This window comes from Dipodomys ordii, unplaced genomic scaffold, assembly GCF_000151885.1.
Source record: "Dipodomys ordii isolate 6190 unplaced genomic scaffold, Dord_2.0 Scaffold11, whole genome shotgun sequence".
Lineage (NCBI taxonomy): Eukaryota > Metazoa > Chordata > Mammalia > Rodentia > Heteromyidae > Dipodomys > Dipodomys ordii.
The window spans coordinates 4,841,480-4,854,883 of NW_012267227.1; the positions used below are offsets into that span (position 1 = coordinate 4,841,480).

The 13,404-nt window shown below is 35.8% G+C and overlaps 1 protein-coding gene across 2 annotated transcripts in view; it reads left to right on the forward strand.

Annotated features, from left to right (window-relative positions):
• The window catches only part of Vps13c (vacuolar protein sorting 13 homolog C (S. cerevisiae)), a 147,135-nt gene that overhangs the window by 83,125 nt on the left and 50,606 nt on the right, over positions 1-13,404 (forward strand). For both annotated transcript variants that reach the window (XM_013010094.1, XM_013010095.1), the window contains exons 46-51: positions 2,033-2,183; positions 4,700-4,809; positions 6,303-6,472; positions 8,464-8,711; positions 10,162-10,391; positions 12,135-12,227. In XM_013010094.1, the coding sequence (XP_012865548.1) occupies positions 2,033-2,183; positions 4,700-4,809; positions 6,303-6,472; positions 8,464-8,711; positions 10,162-10,391; positions 12,135-12,227 (1,002 nt within the window). The remainder of the gene's footprint in view (positions 1-2,032; positions 2,184-4,699; positions 4,810-6,302; positions 6,473-8,463; positions 8,712-10,161; positions 10,392-12,134; positions 12,228-13,404) is intronic.

The following is a 13,404-nucleotide window of genomic DNA, read 5'->3' on the forward strand; positions in this document are numbered from 1 at the left end:
CTTCTTCTTCTTCTTCTTCTTCTTCTTCTTCTTCTTCTTCTTCTTCTTCTTCTTCTTCTTCTTCTTCCTTCTTCCTTCTTCCTTCTTCTTTTGTCATGGGCTTAGGGCTTTGGTGCTGTTCCTGAGCCTCTTTGTTACTCAAGGCTAATACTCTACCACTTGAGCCACAGTACCACTTCTGGCTTTTCTGAGTAGTTTGTTGGAGATACAGTCTCATAGACTTTTCTTCCCTGGCTGGCTTTGAACTCTGATCCTAATATCTCAGCCTCCTGAATAGTTAGGATTACAGGTGTGAGCCACCATTTCCTGGCTGGTATCGTTTCTTTGACAGCATACTTGTTTCTTCTGCCTTATTTATCAGTGATGTAGGTCTCTTTAAGCGCTCTGTTTCTGGTCATAGGCTAAATCAAGGCTAGAGCTAAGAAATGTCAGGGCAGATGACACCTATAAGCTGTTTCCAGATCGGTTTGGCAATTCTTAAAGAACTGTGGGGTCATCTTCCAAAATTGTCCTTTAGTCTTACTGAAGGGTAATATATGATAGAGTTGCTGTTTTTTTTCCACATCAAACTAGAGGTGGTGATGTTTGCTGCTGTTCACCTATCACAAATGGTAATGGATCTCCAAGGAAATGCTAAGGAGTTAATGTACATCTGTTATCTGAGGACTAGGGGTTGAGACAAGAAGTGTCTGACTGTTCTTTTGTGCAAACTATTTCCTTACTTTCATTTAAACGGGATTAGATTTCCCTGACCATAGGGATCTAATTTGGAGGACACAGGTTATGGCATTCATAGGAGAAGGTACATGCATGCATGTTTCCGTGAATTTATGTACAAGTGCTTACAACAAGTTTATGGGCAATTAGGTCTATAGGGGAAATTTACTAAAGACAAAGATAAGAGACTTATAAATCAGATAAAGTGCTGATTCTAGCTGTATTTGTTGCAGTTGCTTCATGCTGATCTGAAGCCCTCTGAGAAAGCACTATAATTTCTATTTTAAAGCTAAAAAAGGGCTTGAATTGAAGAAGCTGAGACACTTGGGCCACAGCACAGCTTGAAAGTAGTAAAGCAGATACTGATCTGCCTGACTCAAACTTTTACCTTTTTGTCTTTTTATTATACATAGCCTCTTATAAAGGCAAAATATGGACAAGATACTGCCATCCTAATATGTGTATTGGCTTAAAAATACACTGTAGATGCATTTGTTACTATTTATTCTATGACATGTTATTTTTGGGTAACTTAAACAAATGTCTTATGTATAACCACACACAAATTTAGTGAGACTAGAGGGAAAGAGCAATATCTTTTTACCTATGGGTAAAGACCAGACTCTGAACAGTACTTTTTCCCCATTGAGTTTGGAGGAAAGTAAAGTAGGAGAAGCTGGTGCTGGGTAAGAACAGATGCAGGATGGAGTTGGGACAGAGAAGAGGAGTGAAGCTCAGGTCCAGAAACAGGATGGCAGGAAGAGTGCTTAGATCCCAGAGGCAGAAACTGGGCTGTGGATGGAGGCAAAGTTTGTTCACACACAAGAAAAAAAATGACTCATAACTGACATTTGTGGCCCCCATTGCCTGTTCTTCCCTCATTCAACCATCTTCTACTCCCCAGCCCCCACAAAAACAATAAATGAGCTGGGCCAAAGTAGCACGTACTCATAATCCTAGCTACTTGGAATGCTAAGGACGACTGGTTTGAGCCCAGCCTGGGCAGAAAAATATGAGTTTGGTGTGATGCATTCCACTTGTCATCCCAACTCTGATGGAAAGGCTGAAATGGACAGGTCTTTGTCCAGGACAGCAAGGGAGACTCCAGCTCCAAAATAGTCAGTGCAAAGGGCTAAAAGCATGGCTCAGTGGTAGAACACCTGCCTAACAAATACAGGGCCCTGAGTTCAAAAACCAGAAAAACCACCATTAAGAAGGAAAAAAACCCAGTTAGTTGAAGAAACTGTAAATGAAGACATAATTACGATATTTAAGGCCTTTATTACTTAATGTTAATGTCACTGGCTGTTTCTAGGTTGCTCTCAGTGAAGATGACTTATCAGTTTTAATGAAAATTTTGCTGGAAAATCTTGGAGAGGCTTCTTCACAGACAAGTCCTACACAATCTGCACAGGAGGCTGTAAGAGTGAGAAGAGATATTCCCAGTGGACCTGACTGTCTCAAAGGTAGAAACTGATGAAGGTTTTTGTGTTAATTGTTAAAAATTTTTATGTTTATATGTCAGTGTCATATTTATATTTACTTTTCTTTAGTCCAGCATAATGTGGTATGAAAAGCCTCAATAATATACTGTTTACTGTGTATATTCAGCTGGAGCTGGGACTGGGAATAGGGCTGGAGTTGTGGTTGCCTTTTGGAACTGGCACAAGGACATGTCCAGGACATGGGGATGATCATTTGTTCTTGCCAAATGATGCATGTTTACCCTTGACTTGTGAAAGCTGAATTTGCTGAATTCCCCATGCACTAAGTGGTTTTGTTTGAGAGAAAAAGAAAGCACAAACAGGATGTTACAATCTAAAATAAGTCAGTTCAGAGAGAAAAAGACTGGGGCATGATGATTAAGCCATGAGAAAAGAAGGTGTGCTTTTCATACTAACAACTTTATTTACCTAGCTTTGTCAGAGAATGTGGTAGTGAGTACATCAGGGAGTTTTTCACATGATTAAAACTGAAATGTTTTAGAGAACTGAACCTTTTAAATTCAGCCTTTGTTAAATGATAATTTTTCTGAAGCATAAGGTTCGTCTTCTTAATACATAAAATGTAATTTCACTTCTTTTTTTTTATTTTTTTCTTTATTTTTTTGAGACATGGTCTCAAAAAGCCTCTTCTCAAACTTAAAGTCCTTATACCTCATATTCCCAAGTATTGGATTATAGCTGTGTAACACCATATCTGGTTTTGTATTGTTTAAGGTCATTTATATGAATAGCAGATGTTTAATTAGAAGGTAGCTTATTAGACTTATGACTAATAAGAGGTAAAATGGCCCTTGTCTTCAGAATAACTGGTCTGAGGCTAAATTTATAATCTCAGACCACCAGCTCAATTGGTAAAACTGCCAGTGGCTAGACTATTGTTCCTGTAATTAGGCCAGATCTCTTTTAAAATTACACGAAGAAATGACTGCCATCATGTGTATGGTAAGGTTTCTGGTAAGTATAGAAGTGGAGGTCGCATAAGCTTGACCATGTCACCATCTTTTAGGTTAGGCCTCGTGCTGCCATGTATACAAATGCTAGATATCTAGGCTGTTAAAGTCAGACTGGCACTGTGCAGAGACATAATCTGATCAGCTGTGATCAGATTTGTGTCACTATATGTCCACTATATGTCCATTGTTGCATTTTGGAAAATTTGAGGTTAGATGTGAGCTACCATGATGAGGATTAGAATATAAATTATTTTTAGAAAAAGTAGAGAAAGGGCCAGGCGCCGGTTGCCTCACGCCTGTAATCCTGGCTACTCAGTGGCTGAGATCTGAGGATCGCAGTTTGAAGCCAGCCCAGACAGGAAAGACCATGAGACTCTTCAATAAACCACTCAGAAAACCAGAAGTGGTGCTGTGGCTTAAGTGGTAGAGCACTAGCCCTGAGCTGAAGAGCTGAGGGTCAGCACCCAGGCCCAGAGTTCAAGCCCCATGACTGACAACAAAGAAAAAAGAAAAAGTAGAAAAATAAATTTAAGGTTTTCCAAGTTGGAGAAGCTCTACGTGGTTAAGATTATGTAGCCTTTTTTTTTTTTTTTTACTAATTTAGAAGACGAGTTTTTTATAGATTAGCCACAAAGTAGAGGTAATCTCCCAGAGGATTATACAATTTCTTTGTAAGAGTGATAGCATGATTATTTTGTCTCTTGCCTATGTAAAGATGACAGAAAAGACTGTCCTATTTTGAAGTCCCTTTTACCTCACAATTCCAAAGGCTTTCCTCCATCTATCATATTTGATCTCTGACTTTGCTATATTGACTTTTATTCTTATAAAGTTGATAAATTGTATAAAAGTTAATTAAAACCAATGGGAAGTACACCAAAAGATCTTTTACTGTAAAACAATGTGTATGATGTTTTTGTGCCTTAGTTCCACAATTCCTTGATAACGATTTAAATAAAATTCCTTGATACTTATAAACTATAATAATCAGTCTTATTTCAGAAGAACTTTTTTGGGGGGTGGGGGTGGGGTGGGTTGTAGGCCTAGGGCTTGAACTAAGGGCCCAGGCACTGTCTCTGAGCTTTTTAAGCTCAAGATTAGTGCACTGCCACTTAAACCACAACTTCATTTTCAGCTTTTTGTTTTGGTAGTTCATTGGAGATAACAGTCTCATGGATTTTCTGGCCTGGGCTGGCTTTGAACCTTGATCCTCAGTTCTTAGTTTCCTGAGAATCTAGGATTACTAGCTACTCAGGTGTAAACTAGCTTCAGAGGAAATTTTTAAGAAGTTGTATTGATATTGTCTGTAAGACCTCTTTTTTAGCTGTCTCTTACTCTTCCAGTTTGCCCTATAATAAATATTTGTAATCATTATCACTTTCGTTGTGTGATAATATGATTTATTTTAAAATATAGAAGACATGATAACAATTCAGAGTAATTATTGTTCCAGCTTAAAATATACATAAAATAATTTGCCTACTTTTAGCTTTGTGATTTTTATGTTCATGTTTGAAACATCAGAACAAGATATGACAAACTCTGAGCCCTCGGTGGACCAGAACGTCACTCTTCAATTTGACTTTCATTTTGAATCCCTTTCTGTCATCCTTTACAACAATGATATTAATCAGGTATGTAGAAATTTCTGTAACTAGACATAAATCCTTAACAGTTTTAGTTGGTACTTTTTGATGTAAATATTTATTTAAAATTTTCATAGATCTACAAATTTCTATTTGTTTTGCAAAATATACGTGGTTCCAATTGTGGTTTTCTGATCTTACTATGTTAACAAAATTATTTAGGGTTTTTTTTCAAGTAACCTTAGCACCAAAACACATTTTAATTGATTGCTAATAGAGAAATTTTATATGTGTGTGACTGATTATATGTTCAGCTTATTATGCTGGTAACTATACCTATTTAAAAGGAATAATTGAATGGTGGCTTTGGAGCTTCAGATTTTTTTTGTTTTTTTTTTTGTTTGGTTGTGGGGTTTGAACTCTGGGCCTGGTCACTGTCCTTCAGCTCTTCAGCTCAAGGATAGTGCTCTACCACTTGAGCCACAGAACCACTTCCAGCTTTTTCTGCTTATATGGTGCTGAGGAATTGAACCCAGGGATTTGTGCATGCAAGACAAGCGCTCTACCACTGAGCCACCTTCCCAGCCCCTAGATGATGATTTTTAAATGCATGATAATCCATGGTATATAAGCATGAATTAGGTTTCTATTGAATAAATGTTACATTTATATGAAGAATACCCAGATAAAGAATTGAAAATAAAAGGTTTATTACCATATTGATGAATATAGAGCTAAATAATGTGTCAGTGGTATTTTGGAATGCTATTTTTTAATATAATGTTTTCTAATATTTTTGTCATGCCATGTTAATATTCATACTACATGTTATATAATTTATTTGCAAGTAGTATGTATGTTAATGTTTATTTTATATGCAAATTTATATTTTGCTTTCTTAAAAATTAGAATATTCCTACATTGACACTATTGAGCCTTTTGCTAATATCTGCCATTGTGTGATGGACTGCCCAAGTTTCTAATGTTTATTCTTCACAAAAACATCAGAAAATAATTTTACAGACAAGAAACAGTTAAATACGGTATTTATTTTGCTAAGATTAGTGAGTAATTAGATTAAATAATCTATTTCACTATTTCATCATCTAATGGTTTGTTTCCCAGAAGGAAAGTTCAGTGTCTTTAATGAGTCTCATGAAACTACTTTCAGCTTCCTATTCTGTTGAGTATGTGAGCTTTTCCTTACAGAACAACAACAACAACATTCATTGGCTCCAAATGGTGTATATCAGTAACTGTATTAGGAAACACTTAAGTATATACTGATTATCTTATTTGCATCAAACTACATATCAGATTACTTTTTACACATTAATCATTGTTGAATATATGCATGTATGTATTTATTACTATGCCTTTCTGTATACGCACAGACATGTGTATTACTTTTTATATATTTTAGTCTTCATCTAATATTCATGAGATTGATTTGCATGTAGGCTCTGAATGAGAAGTATATTTAAAAGTAACTATAAGGTTACATTTAAAGATAATTCTTTTGTTTATAAAATGTACCATAGGAGTCCACACTTTCATTTCATAATGACAGTTTCCGTCTTGGTGAGCTCACACTACACTTGATGGCCTCTTCAGGGAAGATGTTCAAGGATGGCTCATTGGATGTCAGTCTGAAACTTAAAACATGCACCCTTGATGATCTCAGAGAAGGAATTGAGAGAGCAACATCAAGGTTTGTCAGATCTGAATTTGCTGTATTTAAGGTTGACATTGTACCTGACACTGTTCTCTGGCATTCCTCTGCTTAGTGTCATCATACTTCCTGATTTATTGAGAAGTAGTGCTAATATCAGATTCAGCTGATTTCACATTTAAATTTAAGGGAATTTTACTAATAAATTGGAGTGCCATCTTAAAAATGAGAACTAAGATGATGTAAGTGTTTTAGTAATTAAATCCACATGGATGATATGTTGACAGTATACTTTTTCATATTGTCTCCAGTATTAGGTAGAATCTTTGTTTTAAACAAATCCTTAAGATTATGGATTTTTTTTGTTGTGTTCATTTTATCCATGTCTTTGAAGAGTTCTGCTAAATTTCTCTTTTTGAACATTAAAAACATTTTATTCTTTATATTACATAAAAGCAGAACTAAGATACCTCTTATGTGTTGTACATATCTATTTTTCCTGGTATATTTGAAAAGGATCCTGGAGTTTGATTAGGTGACTGTTCACTCACATTCCTTATTCCTCTGAATCACCAGGGGAGGATTTGTTTTGCTTTTCTTTAAATACTGATTCCTGGCTCATACCTTATCTACAGCAGTAAATAAAGAACAATAGTCCATTCAGAACTTATAAATGATAAACAAAGGTGGGGGACATGGGAAGGGATTGGAAGGGGAGACAAAGAAGGAGGCAACAATGCTTGATAAGAAATGAACTCATTAGCTTGCTCATGTAATTGTAACCCCTCTTTATGGTGTTTTCACAATTAAATATTTTGAGTCCATTGATTTTCTTAGATTGTGGTTTTAAGAAGTATTTTTTAAACTTGATTTGAAGTTTAAAAGTTTTGAAGAACTGAAAATCCAGGCTCAATTTGGTTCACTGGTAAATGCTATAAAATGTTTAAGCCTGAGCATAACAGCTTTCCTTTGGAAATAAAGGTTTATTGTTTGTCCTTTCTTTTTTTAATGGTTCTAAGCACTCAGAGCCTCATACATTCCCTTAGATATTTTTTAAATATCTTTATTGTAAAGGTGATAAACAGTGGGGTTACTGTTACATAAATAAGGTAAGGAATACATTTATTTTTAAACACTTTTACCCCCTCCCTCATTTTCTCCCACTTAACTCTCCACCCACCCTACCCCCTTGCTAAATTTCTTTTGGTTTTAACAGAAATAGAATCCATAGCATAATCATATTATTAATCCATTCAGAAAATTACTATGTGAAGATACATATATGTAGGAACATTGAAATCTGTAACTTCAGTAGCCTAATTATCTTTGTATCCCTTTTTCATATAATAAGACAAAATGTCTTCATTTTTAGGCAGAAACTCTATTTCCACTTGAACTTGGATTCCATTGAATATTTACTGGGTTCTGCTGAGCTCTGTGTCTAAGAATAAATAAACCAGGAGAGTGTGCTGTCATGGAACTAGTTTTTCTGTTTGCAAATTTTATATTCAGAGCTTCCTCACCAAGGGTGATAAATATCATTATCTGTTTGGAAGCCTGATTTTCCCAGGAAGATGGCAACTACCATTATTGACACTGATAAATATCTGCTGATTTGTGCTTCTTTGAATACTTTTATAATCAAATTATATGGGATGATGTTTGAACACAATGTTCTTCAGCAAAGTTGCATATAATAAAATAAGGATGTTATCTTATATTCTGCAATTCCATATTCATATGATTTGGTAATTGTCCAAATTCATTTCTAATAATCATTTGTTTCTCTAGTATTGTGTTGCAATTGTAAAATTCTGTTATTGCTTAATTACATGTATCTTAGTTTGGAAATTAGTTGACTGTGTCTTGATTTTTCTAATTGAGTAATTAGAATTCACTTACTTTGTCCTATTTTCTATGCAGATTAAAAATGGAAAGGTGAAAGATAGACTATTAAATGTGTAGGAACATTTTCATGATTTTTGTTATTTTAGCAGGAGTAAACTAATGAATAGTATATATGTTTTCAGGATGATTGACAAGAAGGATGACCAAGATAACAACCGTTCTATGATTGATATAAGTTACAAGCAAGACAGAAATGGAAGTCAAATTAATGCTGTTCTTGACAAGCTGTATGTATGTGCCAGTGTGGAGTTTCTGGTAACTGTGGCAGATTTCTTCATCAAAGCTATGCCTCAGAGTCCAGAAAATATGGCAAAAGAAATACAGATCCCATCAAGACAGACTGCACCTGGAAAAGCAAAGATAGAGAAAGGTTAGCCAAGTAGATAACAACTTGTGTATCTCAACAAAAATGGCAGATAGGAAAAGATAAGTGAAGAATGAGAAAGTAAAATTAGGCTTTTAGATGTAAAAGTATTCCATGTAAAAATTTTAATAAGAGAACTTTTTGTTTTTGCTGTCCTTGAGCTTTCTTGCTAAAGGTAGCACTCTACCACTGTGAGCCACAGCTCCACTTCCAGTTTTCTATAGTTAATTAGAGATAAGACTATCATAGACTTACTTTTCTGCCCAAGCTGGCTTTGAACAGCTATCCTCAGATCTCAGCCTCTTGAGTAGCTAGGATTTAAGAAATGAGCCACCAGCACTTGGCCATAAGCAAACATTTTAAAGAGAGATGTATGATAGACATATATTAGACTAGAGATCAGGGAAGTCTGTTCTGCTCCTGACTGTGCCATTCAAACTTTTTACACATCTAGAAACACAGAAACACAGGGAGTTAATCTGGGACAGTATCTAGTCACCTATTTTGTTTTGTTTTGTGCTGGTCTTGAGGTTGAACTCAGGGCCTGGATGCTGTCCCTGAGCTTTTTTTCATACTGTTCTACCACTTGTGCCATAGCTCTCATTTTGGCTTTTGGGGGGTTATTGGAGATAAGAATCTCATGGACTTTCCTATCCAGGCTGGCTTTAACCTACGAAACTCAGATCTCAGCCTCCTGAGTAGCTAGGATTATGGCATGAGCCACTACTGCCTGGCTCATCACCTTTTTTGGACTAGGTGTGTGCTAAAGCTATTTTCATTTCTTCACTCCCAAGTAGATTAGTAATTTTCTTTGTTAAAATGGTATTTTAAGGTCAGGCATTATTTTTTCCAACACAAAAGCCAGAAAAATTGGGAAGCAGGTATTTATTGGCAAGATGAGAATATCATTTTTACATTTTTTTAAAATATTTCTTAAATAGTCCTATCTGATAGCTGTGCATTCATTTATATAACAGATTTGTTTATACCACAGACTTTATGATGCTGACTATGGTTTATTTAGGTTAAACTAGTAAATTTGTTTATCTGTTTTCTTCAGAGTCTCTGCCTCTTCCTGGTATTTTTCCATCTATTTTTCTCCTTTTTCCTTTGCAATATTGGATAATATGTCCTTGTGTATGTATATAGGTTTGCACTGGGTGGGTAATTTGTCCTTATCTTTGTACATGATTTCAACCAAAAGAACTTCAAAAAAAGATTATTTCTGATAGACCCAAGCGGAAATTGTCTTTTTAGGACAGGTTTCAGACTGTATTTTATTATACAGTTAGCATTGGGTAAACCATCTGTGCATTATTAGTATTAATCAGCCAGGTATTAATATTAATTTCATGATAGACATTAGAGAAAAATATTGAGAACAATTTGTAGATAACATATAGTCAGGGGAAGATTTTCTTTAAACCTTTTCTGGTCCTTGTTTTTGTTTCTTCAGATGATTCTGTAAGGCCAAATATGACTTTGAAGGCCATGATCATAGATCCAGAAGTGGTGTTTGTTGCCAACCTGACAAAGGCCGATGCCCCAGCTCTGACAGCTTCCTTTCAGTGTAACCTCTCTCTGTCAACATCCAAACTTGAGCAGATGATGGAAGCTTCTGTGAGAGACCTGAAAGTGCTCGCTTGCCCTTTTCTCAGAGAAAAGAGAGGCAACAACATTACCACAGTAAGAATCACCTTGGATCCTGCTCTTGAAGACTGGCAGAAATGGTTGATTCATAGAATCATTGAGTATGAGAGTTCTGCAGCACTTGAGAGATCATTTACTGCAAATTTGATAGATTTTGGTTCCAGTGATGTTAAGTGACTTAGACATGGCTGCTAGTGACAGAACTAGGGATTGCCTCCACACTTGTTCTCGCTTTCCCTCCCTCCCTCCCTCCCTCCTTCCCTCCCTCCCTCCCTCCCTCCTTCTTTCCTTCCTTCCTTCCTTCCCTCCTTCCTTCCTTCCTTCCTTCTTTCTTGTTTTTTTTTCTTTCTTTCTGTCTGTCTGTCCTGGGGTTTGAACTCACGGGGTGCTGTCCCTGAGCCTTTTTGCTTAAGGCTATCATTCTACCACATTGAGTCCCACCCAGCTCCACTTCTGGTTTCAGCTGGTTGATTGGAGATGAGTCTCACTAATGGGGCTGGGAAGGTGGCTCAGTGATAGAGTACTTGCCTTGCATGCATGAGGCCCTGGGTTTGATTCTCAGCACCACATAAACAGAAAAAACCGGAAGTGGTGCTATGGCTCAAGTGGTAGAGCACTAGCCTTGAGCAGAATAGCTGAGGGACAGTGCCCAGGCCCAGAGTTCAAGCCCCACAACCTACAAAAAAACAAACAAACAAAAAAAAGAGTCTCATGAACATTCCTACCGGGGCTGGCTTGCAGCATTGATCCTCAGATATCAGCCTACCTGAGTAGGATTATAGGCATGAGCTACCAGTGCCCTGCTAGTTTTCTTTTTAATGGACAGTCTTCTGTTAAATATTTGAATTTATTCTACCACATTGTTCACTGTATTATACCCAGTGGGTGTGTGAATAAATATTTAGGTCTGGAATGGAAAATTTCGGGTGGAGTTGTGCAAACAAAAGCAATGGTATTTTCCATTATTAAAGTCAATTTCAATTACATTTTCACATTATTATTGAAAATATGATTTTAGCTAATTACCATATTCTTAGTTTTTAATGTTAAAATGATAATTTTTTAAGAGAGTCATTATTTGACTAACCTACAGGGTTATTTTAAATTTAAAATATTTATACACCTAGTGGTTTGCATACAACACTGCAGTTCTGGTCTGAAATAGTCTTTGACAGATCTTTTGACATGTCACAAAGCTTAGAGTAGTCACTCCATTGAAACCATCTCCTAATTTTTATAAATGATAGTTATTCTATACTTCATACCCCATTTAGTTCACAGGAAAGGTTATTTTATTTCTTTAGTGATACATAAGAATATAGGCTTCATTATTGTAAAGGTTTGAAAGGTATCTTTTATGGTACTCAAGATTCCCTGTTTATTCAAGATAAACTGCTTGTTTCCCTACCTTAATGTTATCATTAGTTAATTTTTATAGATATGTTGATACTGTATTTTATTTTCAAAATGTCTCTTAAAAGTTATTTCAGTTGAAGGAAAACTTTTTATAGAGTTTTGATTGTAAATGTCCATCAGTAGTACCTACGAATATGAAGTAAATTAATTTACCAGATCTGGTTAGAGTCCTTTCACTTATCCTAGTGCAGAAGACAACCTCATAAGAGATTCTTATTAATTTATTTTGCTGTTTTGCTTTATTAGTAGACTATAAATGTTAAAAATCCTGATCAAATAACGCATAGCTCTTTCAAGTACATACTATATACTTAATGGATGTATTGTTAAGGAATTGTGAACTTCACTTTTATTTGTTCCTAGGTCTTACAGCCCTGCTCGTTATTTATGGAAAAATGTACATGGGCCTCAGGAAAACAAAACATAAATATTATGGTTAAAGAATTTATAATTAAGGTCAGTGCCTGTTCCTTCTGTTGAGTGTAAATTCTTTTGTTTCCTCCCATAACTCCAGCATTATGCTAGTCACATATTCATCATTAAAGTATTTCCAACATTAAAATACACCTTTAAACACTTTATTAGCATATGCTAGTTGTATAATGGAGATTTCACAATGTATTCCCATACATGCATCCATTGTATGCAAATCAAGCTCACTCCCTCTATTTGTCTCCCTAGCCCTTTGCCTACTTCTAGAATAATTCACTAAGTTTTATTAAAATATGTTAGTTTCAATGCAAGTATTTATTTTTATCTTCTGTAAGAGACTACTTATTATGTACAAATGATTGGGTAGTTTTCTCAGTTTCTTGTATATTTTGGGGAGCTTGAGCTGGAAAGGAGAGAGAAGACATAGGATGGGAAGAAAAAGGAAAAGCTGGAGAGGTGAAGTTGCAATTGCTTTTATACAATAAATTCTTTTTGGCCTTTACTTGATCATAATGTGGCCCAAATTAATAATTTGATTATTCTACTTATCAAAATATCTGTAATGATAGACACATATTAGAAATAATAGGGAATTGCCTTTTTTAATCTCACCCTTAAAGTATCGAAAAAATGATCGCTAGTCTTTAGTGGCCTTCAGGTATTTTTTGGTGGTAGTACTATGGTTTGAACTTGTTATACTTATTAAGCAAGTGCTTTACTACATGATCCACACTCACAGTCTTCTTTAGAGTACCTAGCACTTTTTAACTGAACTGGCCTCTGACCATGATTCCTAGGTACCTAGACCTACACATCACATAGCTGCGGTTGTTATAGGCATGTTCTTCTTCACCTGGCCATATTTATATTATTGAAAACATGACCATTTACAGCTAGAAATGGACAATATAGAACACTTTATGAAGTTCACCTTTTCTTTCTATCTCAAGGATTAAAAATGTGATCATTTATACCAGTAATGGTAATAGCTTTATTTGTTTTTTGTTTTTTTTTTTGGAGTGGGGTCGTGGGGCTTGAACTCTGGGCCTGGGTGCTGTCCCTCAGCTCTTCAGCTCAAGGCTAGCACTCTACCTCTTGAGCTACAGCGCCACTTCCGGCTTTTTTCTTTTTGCTTATGTGGTGCTGAGGAATCGAACCCAGGGCCTCATGCATGCAAGGCAAGCGCTCTACCACTGAGCCA